Source organism: Thunnus thynnus, chromosome 12, assembly GCF_963924715.1.
Source record: "Thunnus thynnus chromosome 12, fThuThy2.1, whole genome shotgun sequence".
Taxonomy (NCBI): domain Eukaryota; kingdom Metazoa; phylum Chordata; class Actinopteri; order Scombriformes; family Scombridae; genus Thunnus; species Thunnus thynnus.
Genome location: NC_089528.1, coordinates 16,047,879 through 16,066,745, shown reverse-complemented (window position 1 = coordinate 16,066,745; position 18,867 = coordinate 16,047,879). Strand labels below are relative to the sequence as shown.

Here is an 18,867-nt window from a genome sequence, read left to right as displayed (position 1 = left end):
TGTCTTGCATGCACTGTTTTCTTAAGATCTACCCACAGATTTTCAATTATGTTTAAGTCAGGGGACTGTGAGGGCCATTCTAAAACCTTCAGCTTGCTTCTCTTGAGGTAGTATTTGGTGGATTTCGAGGTATGTTTAGGATCATTATCCTGTTGTAGAAACCATCCTTTTTTTCAGCTTCAGCTTTTTTACAGATGGTGGGATGTTTGCTTCCAGGATTTGCTGGTATTTAATGGAATCCATTCGTCCCTCCACCTGTGCAATGTTTCCTGTGTCACTACCTGCAACACAACCCCAAAGCATGATGGATCCACCTCCATACTTAACAGATGGCAAGATGTTCTTTTCATGAAGTGCTGCTCCTTTTTCTCTCCAAACCTTTGCTGATTGTGGCCAGAGAGTTTTATTTAAACTTCATCAGTCCACAGCACTTGTTTCCAAAACTCATCAAGCTTCTGTAGATGTTCTGTTGCAAACTTCTGATGTTGGATTTTTTGAGTATGCAGGTAAAGTTTTCTTCTACTGATTCTTCCATGAAGGTTTTGTTTGTAGCATCACTGCACAGTGGAACGGTGCACCACCACTCCTGAGTCTGCTAAATCTGGTTTTATGCAGTCAAATGGGGGTTTTGTTTTGCCTTTCTGACCAGCATACGAGCAGTTTTCTCTGAGAGTTTTCTTTATCTTCCAGATCCCCAGAGTTCCCCTAAACTGCCATCTCTTAATACATTTCACACTGTGGAAACTGCAAGCTGACAACACTTTAATATCTTCTTGTAGCCTTCCTCTGCATTGTGGGCTTACAGCTGCTTAGAGGAACCAATGGTTGCTGAGTTTTTGCACAAGTTTTGAAGAGTCATAGTATTGTAAAGCTTTGAAACTGGCACCAACTGACATTTCCTAATGACAACTGTTGACACAACTGCCGATTAAGGTCTGAGACCTTGTAAAAAGAATCTGAGACTTAAGAACTCTTAGGGTGCCCAAACTTGTGCACATGCCACATTGTTTTATATATATATATGTATTTTCAATTTATGTCATAAAAAGTAACTATGCATTAATGTTTGGTGAAAATATTGTGTGTGTGTTTTTTTCTCCATATCTTGGACAGGCTGTGTTTACATCTTTACAATTAAAAAAAAATCACCAAAATATGTTATTTGTCAAGGGGCGGCCAAACTTTTGCATACAACTGCACATTCAAAACACTTATCAATAAAGATGAGAATGTCCTGTAGAAGGGTGGACATTTGGCCTTTGTCACATGCAAAGACTTTGGTCAAACTCATTAGACCATAAAATCCTGAGCTGGACCAATAGGCTACATTTTCTCATAGTTTAACAAGCCCTGCTTCAGATGAAATAATACAATTTTTAATTTGTTTTAGAAATTAAACCAGGCTGAAATGGCACCGAATTGCAGGAATGGCCCAACTACACTTTAAAAACAACCCCGGAAACCCCCACTACCAATATAATATACGCAATAAGCGACTTAAAAGAAAACACTACTCGTTCATAAATACACAGACACTTTCAGAATGTCAGGGTGACCTCCCAGTCCTGTATCAGCCAATCGGTGGAGTCAGTTTAAGACAAGAAACTGTAGTGAAACAGAAAGGATGTGAGATGCACAGGCAGGGTGGAGTTAGGTAATTACTCTTGCTCATTACTCTTGCTCATCATTTCGGGTTTGTCCATCCGTGACGGCTGAACGCTTGCTGGATTTTGAAGCTGAAAACAAGTAACGCTGGAAATAAAAATGCATCTCTCTGGCATTTTTGTGTTAATGTTGTGCTTGTCAGGAGCTGTCTCGACCCCTGTAGGTAAGAAGCTTGTCTCTTTGCATTGCAGTTGAGCGTAAATTTTTGAAACAACAATAACAACAACAACAACAACAACACACAAAATACCTGAAAACGGACGACTTTCTGTAGCCTTTGAATGGACGTTACTATAGAAACCAGCTAACGTTAACTTGCTGTTCATAGTTTACAGTGCATTTTATATCCTGTCATTCAGTCTAGTGCAGTAACACTCTATAACTGTATACTTTTACTGCTGTGACGTTACTTTGACAGGAAAGGTTAGTTTACACCTGAATTAGTATAAAGAAGAGTATCGTGTACACCTGTACAATGTCAGTAAAATAGCCCTGCTGTAAATCCTGTTTTTCTTTTAGCCTCAGTGTTCAGTTTTTGTTGACACTGTCAGACGGGATATATAACCCACTCTATGGTTATATATGAGGCCATATAGTTAATGGTGTTCTATTGGACTGCATTATAATCATCCACCCCATTTACAAACATAAGGGGATTTTATTGGAAACATCTCCCAACATACCAGTGCATCACCACCACAGAAGTAAATAAGCTTCTCTCTGACTGTAACAGGAAAAACAAGTGTTGTTGGTCCTCTGTATTTGATTGTATTAGATTTTAAAAGTTTACCTGGTCAAGCTGGTAACACAGTGTATTTGTATTATGCTAATTTGTATTCCACTGCATTTATTTGACAAATGCAATGACTAGTTATATTACAGATGAAAGATACACTATGCACAGTGCTACCAAACATTTATAGTTGTACCTAGTGCCACATAAACAACGTAAAACCATTTTATTTGAAAGCCATAAAAACTACAGTAGTAGTAAAACAGGCTGAAACATATAACATACTACTTGGTATATCCTTTTATTCTATTTTATTTATTTATTTATTTTTTATGATTGTTCTCCTTTTTATAACCTACTTTTTATTTGGTTTTACTAACTTCAACACATCTACTCTCTTTTAGTGTTTTATTATTTTATTTCATTATTATTCCTTTATCCTACTACTGGTGTTTCCTCATTGCATTGCATTATTGTGTAAAGCACTTTGTGTTACATTGTACTTGTATGAAAAGTGCTGTACAAATAAAGTCTGATGGATTGATTATTATATTTATGATATTCAGGATCTGTAGCTGTAGCTGTCTAGTTTTTGACTATTAATAAGGTTGAAAATGAAGACAAATGCTTGAATGTGGCTGTGGTCAGGTTACAAGTTTTGGCATGTTTTCTTAGGTCCAGATTTTAATTTGCCTCAGCTTCTGATCCCATTCTTGGCGCTGCTGATCTTTATCGGACTTATTATAATCAACTTCATCCTCTACAATAGACAGGGTGAGTAAATGAGATGTTGACTTTCCATTTGGATAATAATAAATCAAGTTGTGCAGAGTGGAATATGGTCTTGTGCTTTATACTGTGAGCAAAAAGTAGGAACTGTTTAATCTTTAGCTCATCATCCATATACTCATAAAATGCAGCAATACTTGGCTTTACTTTAAAATGTGTAATGTCATATTATTTTGGTTTGAAGTCTCATACTCATGGCGCCATGTGTTTTGTCTTTATCTCACTCTCTACTTAGGTATACGGCACCCTGGAGGTAAGAAAACAACACTCTATGCTTTCTCTTTAGTCTCTGTACACTTCTCAGTTAACAATCTTAGAAGAGGATTGATAGAAATTAAAATATATTGAAGGAACTCTGAACAATAAACACACAGCATGTTTATGTTCTTTTAACTTGTAAGGTGCCAGACATGCGATTTTGTACAACTTGATTGACTCTGATAGTGTATGCCCTCATCTTTATTATGACTGAATATGACTGCAGTTGCCATGTCAGCCATTGACAGTTCAAATATCCAAAACAGTTCAGTTAATGGATACAAAAACAAGTTAATTAGAAGTGATATCCAACACGCTCGATCCCAAATCAGTGAAAGTTATATTGACCTGTTGTTAAAGACTAATTTGTGCTCTTTGATTTCTTTGCAGGTGTTATTGGCTCAATTATACATTACCCCCCAACACAGCAGAGCCCCCATAGACAAAAGGACGACTGATTTAACCGTTTTCCTTCTCTGTGTGGACAGTGTCGCTCCATGAATGTAACCAAACCTTTGCCAAACCTTTACTAACAGCTTACTGGAATGAACCCAAAGTGTGTGATCTAGATTTTGGGCCACATTCATTTAAGCACTTTAACCCACATGTGTCGCACTTAATACTGGTTCTTCTATTGATTAATAATCATGCACACACACACACACACACACACACACACACACACACATACACACACAAACAAATATGTTCACTGCCTGCAGTAATTTAGAAGCTTGTTTTTGCACAATTAAGAACTGTTAGGGCAGATGTTTTCATAACTTCTGGACTAAGCTATTTAAGTGAACAGCAAATGAAAATGGATTTTGTCCAGTTATCCAATGAATGTGACTGTGATGTGTTGTTGTTTGATATGTAAGACCTTCCTTCCTTATGGATAAATTTTTATTTGGGATACTGTTAATTGTTATGATTTTCTTATGTTTTTGCCTATTGTGTGTTCATGTAAAAGGCACGTTTTGAAAGGGCACTGCACTACTAAAGCAAGGAATCTCTATCCATCTGTCTGTCTGTCTATCTGTCTGTGTTATCTATGTGTGTGCGTGGGTTTGTCCTTCGCATATCTCGAGAACCGTTCATTCGATCTACCTCATACCTGGCAGGTGGATTGCTGGGGAGACGAGGAAGTGCAATGTTGATGTGTGAAGTTGTTTGGATGAGTGGTTCTCGAGAAATTCATATTAAAAAAAAACCCTCATAAATAACATTGATTTGCTTCTTCTTCTCCACGTGGAGTCAACGAACAGAAATACAGACAGCGCCATTCTGCCATTGCAACCCACATTGTGGTCAGAGGTGGGATTACACTTAAACTTGAAAAGTTTAAGAGACTTAAACTCTGCTATTGAACTGTGTGGTGTGAACGAAATTGTCATGTACGTTCAAGACTTAGTGTTGGATGTCTCAGGTACGTTCAGAAAAATATAAAAAATACCTCATAAACAACATTGCTTCTCCGTCTTATGCGCGAGGAGTCAATGAGCGGAGATACGGACAGTGCCACACTGCTATTGCAACCCACACTGGTCAGAGATGGGATTACATCCGTAGTGATAAGAACTACCATAGAGAATGAATTGAAAAAGTTTAGAGTGCTAAACTCTATTCCCGTTCCTCACGCACGGGAACTCTGTATGTATGTTCAAGACATAGTACAGGATGTCTCAGGTACATTTTGAACGGGCACTACAGTTCATCTGATCAACTTCAGCTCAACTCAAAATTGTAGTCTCCAGATATTCTGCATGTGAGGCGTTTAGGGAACATGGGTAAATGATAGAACTTACTGAAAGCCTGTGTGTGAGGCATTTAGTGAACATGGGTAAATTGTATTTTACATAGTTTGTATGAGAGGTGTATAGGGGAAGGGCACTCTTCCCTCTAGGTATTGAGAAATCGTTCCGAACAAGCACATTTTGAACGGGCAATGCACTAGTTAGCTTAAAACCCCACTGGTTACAAAACATTTGACTCGGATAACTTGGCAATTTCTACTCATGTTTATAAGAAATTAGAAAGAAATTGAAGTTCAATTGCAAAAAAATAAGGTGCTGGTTGAAGAAAAAGTAAATATGATGGAAAGAGCAGAAAACAATGACATACTAGCATAATAGTGGGGCTCATCATGGGCTAAATCATGTCTAACGGAAAAGTCTACCGCTCCATGAGAAGGGGCTGTGGAAAAGTCATGGGGAAACGTTATAATGTTCTAATGTGGCCGTGATTTGAAAAGAAACCCCTAAATTGAATTGCAGACCTTTCGTCTCTCTCCCTCATCACAAGTTCTTTGTCACAGCAACATGCAGTATAGCTTTCATGCTGATGCATTGCACTCAAGGCAGAATTTTCTGAATGAATTTAAGAACAATAAGAATATTCAATGCTTTGAAATACATTTACCACCATAAACGTCTGTACACCACAAACACGTATTATAAATGTGATTTTTCATTAGGGACCCCCATCAGATGAGTAGACCACAGGTAGTGGTGACAACATAAACGATGGCACAGTGTCCCAGGAAGCAAATACTAACGAACCATCAGGTGGATTTATGGATTTAACTGGATTTAACATTTGAAAATGAAGAAACTACATTTAAACTTCATCTGGACATTGAGTCGAATTTGTTTTTATGGAATATTTAGCATCTCACAAAACTAAATCAAGCTCTGACAACCCCTTTTGGCCAACAGATGGCGATAGGTCTTTTTTTTTAGAGTGGCCTGTTTTCAGCCGCTGCTCTGACAGGAAGTTCCTTCCACCAATCACATGAACGCATTCGTAAACGTAACCATAGCGATAACGGCAGCTCCTTGAACGAACCAATCGGCGCAGCGCTTTCTGGCATTTAAACCGTGTTGGCGTCATCGTCACGAAATTCAAAAAATTGTAGCAAAGCAAGGAGAGAGAAAATCCAGGAGTGCAACAGTGTGAAACGTTTTATTGAAGAGGTGAGACCATTTCGTCTGTTTTTTGAAGTTGTATAAGTATTTTTTTAGGATTCAGGACAGAGGGACTTCTTTTAGTTTTCGACGGTAATTGTTGTAACTTTTAAAGCGGTTGATACTGTGAAATTAATGCTAACTTGTGCTCATACACTCTGACCTACGTTAGGGCAGCTGCATTCATTATTTAACGCTAGTAATATTGTATTGGATGTAATGTAAAGTATGTTTAGCTAACATGAAACGAATGCTTATACTAAACTGTCTCACACCAGCGGCTAACGTGGTGCTAACGTTAACACGTAGTTAGCATGCCAGCTAACAAACGACTAACAGTACCCCGTTTTTAAGCCACATTCTTGACTTAAAACCAAGTTTATCACAAATATTGTCCAGCAACTGTAACATATCAGATTTTTTTCAATGTGCTTTGCTGTTCAGGTCGTGTGAAACCTGAATAAGATGGCGCAGTTTGGGTTTGAGAACGACATCCACAGTATCTTGAAGCTGGATATGCCCATCACAAACGCTCCCATGGCGAGGTGGCAGAGAAAAGCCAGCTCTTCAAACTCAACCGCACTTACGCCTGGAAAAAGTGCTAATGTGTCGCTGAGTTCATCAAAAACACCCACCAAAACACCAGGTAATGTCTACACACTGTCTTCATGCGGTGTTACTTAGTTAATGATCAGCAGCAGACTTCTTGGACAACACTTTGTACCTATATCTTAAGAAATGTTAGCCACTGAGGATCTCTCTTTATATTTTAGGCAAAAATAAAAAACAAACGCCCTCTAAGATGGGAGGTGACCGTTTCATTCCCATCAGAAACAGCAAACAGATGGATGTGGCAAGTTTCCTGCTCACAAAGGAGAATGAGCCAGTGGACACAAACAACACAGCAGGAACATCAGTGAGGATTTTGAACTTTAATACAAAATGCCTACCTTCATAAATAAATAAATTAATCAGCTTATTAAAACTAAAAGCATTTTATTAAAGCCATCTTTTTTTTTTTTTCTCAGGAAAGCCAAAAAGCCTGGTCCATGTCACTGAATGGATACAACATTGAAGATGCAAAGATCTTGCATCTTGGTGGGAAGCCACTGAATGCTCCAGAAGGTAAGAACATTGGAGTGCCAACAATACTGTATGAACATAGAAACTGAGGGTTTTTTTTTTTTTTTTTTAATTTATGGTCTAATTTACAGGATATCAGAACAACTTGAAAGTCCTCTACAGTCAGGTTACAACTCCAGCCTCCTCCAAAAAGACAAGATATATATCTTCAACTCCTGACAGAATCTTGGACGCTCCGCAGCTTCGAAATGATTTCTGTAAGTTGGACATTTTAGAGGTTGTTTCTAATAGCATTAGTGTTTTTATTTTGTCAAAACGGGAACTAATCATGTCTTAGAATCACAGCAATCTACTGAGGATGGTTATGACCAATATGATAAATACATTAGTTTTCATACTATATCTTGTATTCCTGTACACTTCTAATTATTTGGTCTCTTTTCTCTCCCCAAGATTTGAATCTGCTTGATTGGAGCAGTCGAAATGTTCTCGCTGTTGCTCTTCACAACAGTGTGTACCTGTGGGATGCCACTCAAGGAGACATCATTCTTCTCATGAAGCTGGACTCCGAGGAGGACTACATCTGCTCAGTGTCCTGGACCAAAGAAGGAAGCTACCTTGCTATTGGCACCAGTGACTGCAAAGTTCAGGTCAGTGTGCCAATAACACACCTGCCTCACTTCATAACGACACACAGCCTTCAAAACACTGCTTTCCATTTTGCTTTAATGGCTTTTTTCTTTTTCTTTTTTTTTTTTTTTTTTTAAATAAATTTTCCTCAGTTGTGGGATGTTGAGAATTTGAAGCGTCTACGCAGCATGTCCAGCCACACTGCTAGAGTTGGTAGCCTGAGCTGGAATGACCATATCCTTTCCAGGTACAGTTGCTCCCTCCATCTGATTTTTTTTTTTTTTTTTTTTTTTTTTTTTTTTTTTTTTTTTAAACTAACAATTCCAGTGTTTTGCTTTTGTTTAGCTCAAATGTAATATCTTCTCCTCCTTCCACCCCCCCAGTGGCTCCAGATCAGGACATATCCACCATCATGATGTGAGGGTGGCAGACCATCACATCTTTTCGCTGACTGGTCACTCGCAGGAGGTGTGTGGGTTGAAGTGGTCCCCAGATGGGCGATACCTGGCCAGCGGGGGCAATGACAACTTGGTGTGTGTATGGCCCCGCGTGCAGGAGGGCAGCGTCAGCAACGAAAGCCAGTCAGTCCGCTGCTGGAGTGAACATCAAGGAGCTGTCAAGGTGAGCAGCTTCATACTCAAACTAGCACACAGAATTCAAATAAACTATTTAACAACTTGCCAAATATCCAGGACAATATGGATATCCTGGACATTGCTTATATTAAGCATATTAAACTACCAGGATAAACTATAAATACAGTTCATGAATTATCAGCATGTGTCAAGTTTTGAGACTCATTCTTTTTTTGCTATTATTCTAGGCTTTGGCCTGGTGTCCATGGCAGCCAAACATCCTTGCATCTGGAGGTGGTACTAGTGACCGTCACATCCGCATCTGGAATGTAAACAGCGGCTCCTGCATCACCTCACTTGACACTCAGTCTCAGGTAAACACAATGTTCCAAACCATAAAGTTTCAGTGGTTAATAGTGATTTAAGAGACTTTATTTAACCTGGTGGTGAAGACTTTTCTTAAACTAAACATAACTTTGCTTTTCAGATCTCCTCCTTGGTGTTTGCACCAAACTACAAGGAGCTGGTTTCTGCTCATGGATATGCCCACAACAATGTCACTATCTGGAAGTACCCTTCTCTAACCAAAGTCACAGAACTCAATGGTACGTAACGGTTTAGTGGATCGGGTCTGTTCTACTTCATTCCTCCAGTGAACTGGAAACTGCTCTTATGTTTTTTTGCTTGTCTAAACATTGTTTTTTTTTTTTTTTTTTTTTTTTTTTTTTTTTTTTTAATTTCAGGCCATGAAGACAGAGTTCTCAGTTTGACTCTGAGCCCAGACGGCTCTACTGTCGCCACTGTTGCTGGAGATGAGACAATTCGTCTGTGGAAGAGCTTCGAAGTGGACCCTGTTAAGAAGAAGGCCAAAGAGAGGGCAGTGTCTAGCAGTGTCATTCATCAGTCCATCAGATGATTTTCTTGGCCTTTGCTGTTGAGGTTTTTTGGTCAATGGTGAATTATGTACAAATGTTTTTTATTTAATCCACAATAAAGATTTCCACCCAGCGTTTTAGCCATAATTGGCATCTAACTGCTCATGTTAGTGGTTTTAATGGGTTGTTGGTATCAATTGTGTATACAGGTCTGCTACAGTGGTTAAAGTACAAGTGTAGTTTATTGGCTTTCAAGCAGTTTTGTTTTTGGCTGGACCGCAACAGCATGCCCAGCCCTATAAACGCAAATGTCTGTGACTGAGTGAAGTTACATTATTTGTCAGCTGAGTGTCATCACTTCCTCTATCCGTCGTTTGAAATGAGAAGCCTTGTAGTGTTTCATACATGGGCCAGCCATACGGTTTTGACCTAGTCCTGTTGAAATGTATTTATGACCTCCAGTTAGCTTTTATTGTATAATCAGGGTGTATTGCGTACATTGGACTGGGTTATGAAATAAATGATTTGTTTACTATATCTGCTTCTGAGAGTTAATCGGCTTTTATTGTATTTTAGTGTTGCAAACTGAAGAGATAAGACAAGTTCCACATTTCTTAATTTGTATTTTTTTTTCGTTAAAATGTCTTGAGGTGACAGATCAAGTAATTGGTTTTAGCCCGCTAGCCTAAAACTTGACCCTAGATTTGCTGGACATGAGGCTTTCTTAAAAATTGGTACCCAAAATAACACTCTGCTCAACAGTTCAGTTAGCTAGTTTAATGTTAAATGACATCTTCCCACTTGACTACTTTCTTCAACATCTAATTGTGGCTGTGACAAACATAAGATGCTTTTGACTGCTCAGCATGTATGCAGTTTTTATGATGTAACCAAGACAAACATACATTCTGCAGGTCCAAATTTACATTCATTACCTACCAGACATGATCTAAAGTATTTTAAGCAAAAGGAAGGATATCGTTGAACATTTGTAATCAGTACATAATCAGTTTGCAGGTTATTTAGAACGGACAGAGATTTGGTCCAATGCATGTTTTCACTCCAGCGACTCCTTCAAACAGCATGAAATAACTACACATGCTCATTTATGTTCACTCACAAAATTAGTCTACCAGCAGAGGCTTTAGATCCGCATGGTATAGAGATTATAACAAAACATTGTAGGCTTTTCTGTCTGTTTAAGTCAGAAACATGTTGATCGTGAAGATTTAGCTAAAAGGAAAAATATAAACAACTCCTGAATACACCTAAATATCTAAATTTGAAAAAGGCTATCAAAGATTTAAAACTAGAACATCCTTCCACAGTGACATTTTCTAACTCATCAATGCACACGTTATCAATAACAGCATTAACACTTTAGTTCGGTTAATCAGTGTATACACACACATATTTGTGCAGTGCAATTCAGACACAGCCATGTACCTTTTTTATTAAATCCAAATTTAATAGAAAGTAAACTTTCTCTATTTCTATTAACTTCACGCACAGTGTGCTGAGAAAATAGACCACGATACAGTGTTGCAACAAATGATGAAACTCAGAATGGACAAAAAAGGATGAACACGCACAGCTGCATGTATGTCACTATCTTGTTATGCAAAATTGCAAAATTCATCAATACTGTAATATACAGTAAAAAAAATCCTTTCCAAAATTCTTGAAATTGAAAAACTTAGATGTGGTATATTTCTTACAAAGTGCACACTATAACTACTTTCCAAATGACAGAGACCTTTATCTAAAATTTGTTTTATTTCAAAAGATAAATAAAAGCAGAAAAAAACTAAATATTTGACATTTACAATGAAAACTCTTTTTTTGGCATAAACTTTGCAGTTATTTACATGTGCTATTCTTCAGTGGAAACTGTGTGATACTTCCAAGCAACAAGGGTCATGCCTGTCAAACAGCAGTGTCGGTTTAAACATGTGGGTGAAGCCTGAGTTGAAGAATACTATAAGTGACTAAATCAGCACCAATCTTCATACAGTGTGTGTCACAGTTAGTAGTTTTGACAACTAACAAACACAATGTGGCATGAAGAGATCACTGGCAAATAACAAAAATGCCATTTATATCCCACGAAGTGTGCATATATTTTCAAAAAAAGACGAGACTTATAGTTGAGACGAGACTCGGATAGTTTAGGGGTAGAATAGTGGAATCTGAGTCATTCCAATATGCTACAGGATATGATGACCAACATATTCAAGGTGGCCTCCTCTTATGCCTGCTTGTCATTTTTAGAGTCACAGAGTTAGATTTCCTTGACTTTTCCCAGGAGGATTTTTCCATTAGTGTGGTGGTGCGTGTTTCCATTCTCCAGGTGTTTGCCGTTGGCCACCACAGTTATAGGTTCGCTGCTTGAACCATTCTGTTTTGGCTTGTCTACTGCAGCGGGGAGCCGTCTGCCCTTTATGTAAGCCTGCACCCAAAAGTTGGAAAAGAGGACGAAGAAGAAGCAACCATACATCCAGATGAGGTGGATCCATATGGGAACCTGGTAGTCACACTTTTCCATGAAGTAGTACTGGCTGATGTGAATAGAGACTAGAATAAACTGCGTCTGTAAAACAACGGGGAAAATAGTTTTTTATGAAGGCGGCACAAATATCAAATGGTTCAAAACTGTAGTAAAAAAGGGGGACATACAAGTTGGATGGCGGTCATGTACTTCTTCCACCAGAGGTATTTCTGGAAGCGAGGTCCTGCAGCAGAGAGTCCGTAGTAAGAGTACATGATAACGTGGACTGTTGAATTCACCATGGCATGGAAGGAGCCCATTCCTCCAGCTTGAGAGAAAAAAAAAGAAGAAATTATATATTTCATAAGACATTTAAACACAACTGCACAGTAATCTCCACAGTTATTGTTAAGTTTTTTTGGATGTGAAGTGGTGCAATGACTGTCAAGAATCACTTATAAATTTTGAAGATTTCAAGTCACGTCTGGAGCTAAAATACTTTGTTTATGCTTAAAGTATGTATGTAATGTATTAAGTATTTTACATGGATATTATGCAGAGTAAACCTCACCAGGAGTCAGGGTGACACCCCACCACCACGACCAGGGCATGAAGGAGTGATGGAATACATGGAGAAATGTGATCTGGTTTTGTTTCTTTCTCAGCACAAAGAATACCTGAAAAGAAGTTAATATAACACACAAGATATGTCACGAAAAAGGTCAAACAATGAAAAAGCCACCGGAAAAGATGAAAATGTCCTTACTGTGTCGAGGAGTTCGATGTATTTTGAAAAATAAAACAACCAAGCCACTCGAACCATCTGGGGGAAGGAAAAGAAGAAAATGTCAGATATTTAACCGTGAAATATCAGTGGTTCTGTTGTCAGGAGGTGAGGACACTAATCTTTAATTTCCTGATGAAAAAGTAAACATAAGTACTCTAAAAATGCTTCTCAGGCTTCATCAGGATGACTAAATTCTTAAAAGTGCTCTCGCTCTCTGAGCAAAATGATGACTTGACAAATGCTGAGTAATTTACTGCCTTACCCTAAGCGCCTGCGGGCTGCTCGAGAGGTCAATAAGGTCACATCTCCACGTATAGGTAGTAGCCCATCCAGACATCATGAACTAGGTGCCAAAAGACATCAGCAGGAGGCGGTTATTTTCATCACAAGCACTTTGGTTTATGAAAAGTAGAGAAGCATGACTGCTAAATCTCTTGAGGGATCCGAGTCATCATTTTTCTTACCTCATACACTATGTAGGCGTTCAATAAAACCATGCTCAGGTTGTAGATGATCATGGCTGAGTTTAGACGGAAGGGCTTGCGGTTAGCCATCAGGCGAGGTCCAGCATACACTGAGAAGAAGACATAGCCCAACAGGATGGCGGTCATCTGTAGTGGACTCTGCATCAGTGGGTAGTCTTTGACTCTGGCATCTGGAAAACACACATTCATCTCTGTCATCACTGTAACATACACTTTAAATTCAGTTTATCCACAGTTTTGAGCAGATTAGTGGTGTCATTTTCAATCAAATTTTTTTCTCCACACATCAGTTTATTTGCTATAGATCACTGGTTACTTGGAGATAAACACATCAAGTGTTAATTATAAATCTGTAAGGGAGACAAATGAAACTCACCAGTTCTTGATACTAGAAAATTGTAGAATTCTAAAACGTTTGACACAACTTCTCGCAGCATGGTGACTGTTTGATTCTTCTTCTTCTTCTTCTTCTTCTACAAACCCCTGAACAAAAAATATGTAAAGACAAATAATCAGAAACTGCCAGGAGTGAGGCTGGCTGGGCAGGTGAGCAACAAAGCGACCTGTCCACCTGCTTCCTCACAGACTGAATAAACAGGAGACAGCTGCAGCGGCTCATCAAACAGCACTGAGTGCCCTTTGGTACAACCTTTAAAAAAAACAACAAAAAAAAAAACATGTTGAGGAAATCTACATTAGGACCTCCTTTCAAAGCCTAATGTGAGATCAAAATCATGGTGATTCTAGTACAAACTGAGCTTCATTATTGTATTTTATTAGTCAAAAACCAAAACACTGCTTCAGTATTAAAAATGACACCTTATGTCAATGTTGAAGAGGGATTATGAAACATCTGAAATCTGCTGTCAGTCTAAAAACAATGAAATACTCTCTTGCTGACTTACAGAGCAAGTCGAACAGGTGAGGCAAAGAACCTGGCCCATATAGCTAGACTAACAAACCACCTGAGCTACCAAAATATGAGGTGATCATGATTTTCCAGGCTATAAAACTACAAAATAACCCAAAGAACAGGTTTAAAGATTAAGAGTGATTAATGTTTCCCTCCCCCTAATACAGAAGAAGCTAACTTTACCACCGAACTAAAGGAGTATCTGGAAAAAAAACACACCTGTCTAACCACAATGCATTCAAGAGAGATGTGCCCTTTCATTCAATAAACATTACACTCAACAACACACACAAATGATATGAGTTTAGCAAGTATGGCAACAAACTGTTAAATTATCAGCTGTTGTGTTGAGTGTGACTCACCACACAGAGCACAGCACTCACCGTTTGTGAGGAAAGCAGCTGCACAGCCAGAGCAGGCAGCTCTCAATCCAGAGGATCCAACAGATCGGTCAGACTGATCAGGTGGAAACCAGAAAAAATGCAAAGCTATTCCTTAGGTTGTGGCTGAGATCAATGTGTAATGTCGAGATATTTTCACACACACACAAAATCCAAGAAGAGCTGAAACTCTCCCAAGTGAGAGATGGGAGAGAGGAGGCAAATGAGAGATGAGTAAAAGTAAAAGGCCAGCAATGATAACTTTGGCACTAGGATCACTCAATTTAAACCCCAGGCCACTACTACAGACCTTGCTAGTTTCACGACCACACCCTGTTTCAATGCTAAGCTCCACCTTCATATCCTCACTTAGCCTGTTTGTGATTGGACGGTTTCATCAATGGTGATGAAGGGGATGGGGTCAGAGAGCTGCAGGCCCCGGTTGAAGAAACCAAGACCCAGGAGTGAATGGCCCCATTGTTATACAAAGAATATCAATTAATCAGCGTACAAGCATAAAAAAATAACCACATGTGAAAGATGAAACCAAAATGAGATAAAAAGACTGAAAATCTCTAAAATGTCTTTCCAGTGTCAAAACACATTTTTACCAGTTGTACCAATCTCAAAAGATTTAATCATTTCACTTAAAGTTATTTCAACCACACATACACACACACACACACACACACACACACACACACGCACACACACACACACACACACACACACACACACACACACACACACACACACTCACGATATGTGCTAAAGGTGAAATCAGATTTCATACTTTCACAAACCTAACGTCACATTTTGTGTCGCCCATCCCTTCCAGTTTTGCTGCACAAGAGGCTGGGTTCCAGTCCAGTTTTACCTGTTCCCCGAGCACCGGTGATGAAGGGCGTGAGGCCTGGAGAGCAGTTGCAAATGTACTGCTCCACCATCTGAATGGTAGAAAGAAAGGTTGACTGGTATGAAAGGAATCTATGCACGAGAGAGAGAGAGAGAGTGAGAGAGATAGAGAGAGATAGAGGGAGGATCATCATCATCTCTCTGCATGGGGTTTGACACATGATGAAGTGCAGGCAGGAAAATCCTAGAAATTAAACCATGAAAGAGGTGATTCTTGTACATGACATGGAAAATTTTCATTGGAAAAGTTAAAAATACTGAAGAGACAGTTTTATTTTAGTTAAAAAATGTGCCTACACTGATGCAAGGTCACATTGTGCTTTTTTTTTTTTTTTTTTAGGTTTAATGTAAGTTAGAATAAATGACTGCTTTTTGAAATTAAGACAATGGCTAAAACTTGACCAGTGGCCACTAAATTACCACTTCTAGGTGTGGCTCTCTGTCTGACTTGCCTTATGTCACCATAATCTGATATGGCAGAGAAACCGAGCTCGTTAACATATTTAACATCCCAGTTTCACTCACTGACCTCTAAAGGGAGTGAGGGGTGTGTTTTTGCAGAGAGGAGGCTGCAATGAAGCATATCTTCCAAAGATGGTCGCATCTATATACAGTATCATTCATGTGCAGCCAAGGATGTTAAATAACAACAAGTGCATCTATAAGTGATTGACAGTAACAGAACAGCGATATATCTACACTTCTATCATGTGTTGCTGCTGTTTATTCACTAAAACTGTGTGCAAAAGAACAAAATATGACCAAAACTTGTCATTATTCTGACTGATGGAGGTTAAAGTGACATAAAGTGGATGTGAATGTGAGAATTGATGTTATTGTGTCTATGGTCAGGCAAACTTCATGGTCAGCTGTTTCTCATAGCTGCCATATTACTAAACACTACAACACAGTCCCTGTTCTTCTCGGTCTTGTGACTGTTTAATACTGACTTAAGTTTAGGTTTTGCCCAATACCAAAATCTATTACATTGAGACTAACAACTAAAAAACAGCATGACGTTGTCTGTGGACCATAGCTCCGTGCTATACTGAATAACTGGAGAATAGACAGCATCCTCGAGATGCTAGCTGTCCTCAATTAGCCAATTTTGAAAAATAAGACAGGGCAGATGCCTCTGGATGCGAGAGATCGAGCATGGCTGCTTGAGATGCTGAAATGAATGAATGGACTCATTAAACATGAATGTGAACATGCATTTCTCAGTGTGATTGTTTATGAAATAGCAGTTAAGATTGCCTAACACAAGTGGCATGGTCACCAAAGCTCATAAATTCACTTTTCAGTGACACTGACATTGTTGAAATCTGGTCCATCACTCTTTTGTGTTGTTTTGTAATGATATGAAACTGGATTCCTTGTGTGTTTAGCAAAGTTTTCTAACAAGTATAAGTATAATAGTTTGCATCATTATTTCCATGCTAACAGACTATCTGAGCAAAAACATATAAAACTTGCATTACTTTTACTCCCTCACTAATGTCTTGAATAATCTGGAGTTGACATCTTAGAGATGGAGACGATAGTGTTCATATTTGAATGTTCAGGTTTCTAATCTGAACAAATTCATGTCAGTACTGACTTGTGATTGTCAAAAGGGAGTAAAATTTTCTTTCTTCGACACACTTTCTTTTAATGGAATCAGTTCGGAAACCGGTCTATTAAAATGCCCCCCCCCCAAAAAAAACCCTGTTTTGACTTTTTCATATTCAGAATTTCAGACATTCATTATTCTTACCAGTGTAAGGACAGAGATTTAACAGTTGTACCACTCCCATAAGATTGAGTAATTTAACTAAAAGTAAATTTAGCCATGCTCATACATTCACAAAACCTAACGTCACATTTTGTGTTGCCCATCCCTTCCATTTTTGCGGCACAAGAGGCTGGGTTCCAGTCCAACCCTTGCCACTATGACGAGCTCTCCTGTGCCTCTGGTTTTACCTGTTCCCCGAGCATGAAGGGCGTGAGGCCGTGATAGCACCTAAAAATTTACGCCTCCATCAACTGTTCGTTAGATTAAATGAAAGGAATCCATGCAGGACAGAGAGAGAGAGAGAGAGAGAGAGAGAGAGAGAGAGAGAGAGAGAGAGAGAGAGAGAGAGAGAGAGAGAGGGGGGGGGGGGGGGGGGGGGGGGGGGATCATCATCATCTGTTTACATGTTGTTTGACAGTTTAGCACATGGTGGTCCTTCAATGAAGTGCAGGCAAGAAAATCCTAGAAATTAAATTATTAAAATTGTGATTATTGCACAAAATTCAAACTAAAAACATGAAAAAGGTAAATTTTCATTGGAAAAACTAAAGAGTTTTATTTAGTCAAAAACATTTGCCTATACTAATGAGGAGGTTTACTGTAAGTTAGATCAAAGACAGTTTGTCACAAAGTAAATTCTGGAGGGAAAACAGCATCTGGTGTGCGTATGTCATGCAATTTAGATTTTTTGAAATTAAGAGTATGGCTAAAACTTGACCAGTGGCCACTTAAAGGTGTAGCTGTAAGTCTCATTTGCTTTAGGTCACCAAAATCTGAAATGGAAGAGAAACCAAGCTCATTAATATAATTAACACCTCAGTTTCACCCATTGACCTCTGAAGGGTGTGAGGGGAGTGCAGCTGTTGTTTCTGCAAAGAAGAGGCTGCACTGAAGCATTTCTTCTCAAGCTGGCTGCATTTATGTGCAGTGTCATTCATGTGCAGTCAAGGATCTATAATAACAACAAGTGCATCTATAAATGATTTGCAAAATAACAGAACCTTGATATATTTAACGTAACAGTTCTACTATGTGTTTCTACTGTTTAGTCACTAAAACTGTGAGCAAAAGAACAAAATGTGACTAAAACTTGTCATTATTCTGACTGATGGAGGTTGAAGTGACATAAAATGGATGTGAATGTATTGTCTCTATAGTCAGGCAAACTGCATAGTCAGCTGTTTCTCACAGCTGCCATATTACTACAACAACACACTCCCTGTTCTTCTTGGTCTTGTGACTGACTTAGGTTTTGCCCGACAGCAAAGTTTAGTACATAGAAACTAACAAATAACAAAACTGCATGACGCTGGATCATAGAGACAACGGTGTCCGTATTTGAAAATTCAGGTTTCTCATCTGAACAAATGAATGTGAATACTGACTCATCATTGTCAACAGGGGGTGACATTTTCTTTCTTGAATAGACTGTTTTTAACAGAATCAGTTCAGAAACTGGTCACCAGCATCTCCAAGACAGAAAAAAAAGGGTTTGATTTTTTTTCTTTTGGTAACATCACAGTTTTTAGCTTTTTTGTTCTTAGATTTTGCACT

At 38.7% G+C, this 18,867-nt stretch overlaps 2 protein-coding genes across 3 annotated transcripts; one reads left to right on the top strand and one right to left on the bottom strand.

Annotated features, from left to right (window-relative positions):
- The first annotated feature begins 6,298 nt into the window (after positions 1–6,298).
- Positions 6,299–10,108, top strand: cdc20 (cell division cycle 20 homolog). Its single transcript, XM_067605842.1, has 11 exons — positions 6,299–6,417; positions 6,853–7,054; positions 7,182–7,324; positions 7,437–7,533; positions 7,623–7,748; positions 7,945–8,141; positions 8,274–8,368; positions 8,505–8,742; positions 8,945–9,070; positions 9,184–9,301; positions 9,440–10,108. Exons 2-11 carry the CDS (start codon positions 6,874–6,876, stop codon positions 9,610–9,612), a joined length of 1,494 nt encoding a protein of 497 aa, XP_067461943.1. The 5' UTR covers positions 6,299–6,417; positions 6,853–6,873; the 3' UTR covers positions 9,613–10,108.
- A 1,220-nt stretch (positions 10,109–11,328) lies between these two features.
- On the bottom strand, positions 11,329–14,964 carry elovl1a (ELOVL fatty acid elongase 1a). Of its 2 annotated transcripts, XM_067605841.1 has the most exons (9): positions 14,628–14,964; positions 13,903–13,980; positions 13,708–13,814; positions 13,311–13,501; positions 13,109–13,189; positions 12,826–12,882; positions 12,631–12,736; positions 12,248–12,387; positions 11,329–12,161 (listed from the first exon to the last, which is right to left on the bottom strand). In XM_067605841.1, the coding sequence occupies exons 3-9, from the start codon at positions 13,766–13,768 to the stop codon at positions 11,853–11,855; spliced, it is 945 nt and encodes a 314-aa protein (XP_067461942.1). In that variant the 5' UTR covers positions 13,769–13,814; positions 13,903–13,980; positions 14,628–14,964; the 3' UTR covers positions 11,329–11,852. The 2 variants fall into 2 exon arrangements, with proteins under 2 accessions (XP_067461942.1, XP_067461941.1); XM_067605840.1 differs by lacking the exon at positions 13,903–13,980.
- Between the last annotated feature and the right edge of the window lie 3,903 nt (positions 14,965–18,867).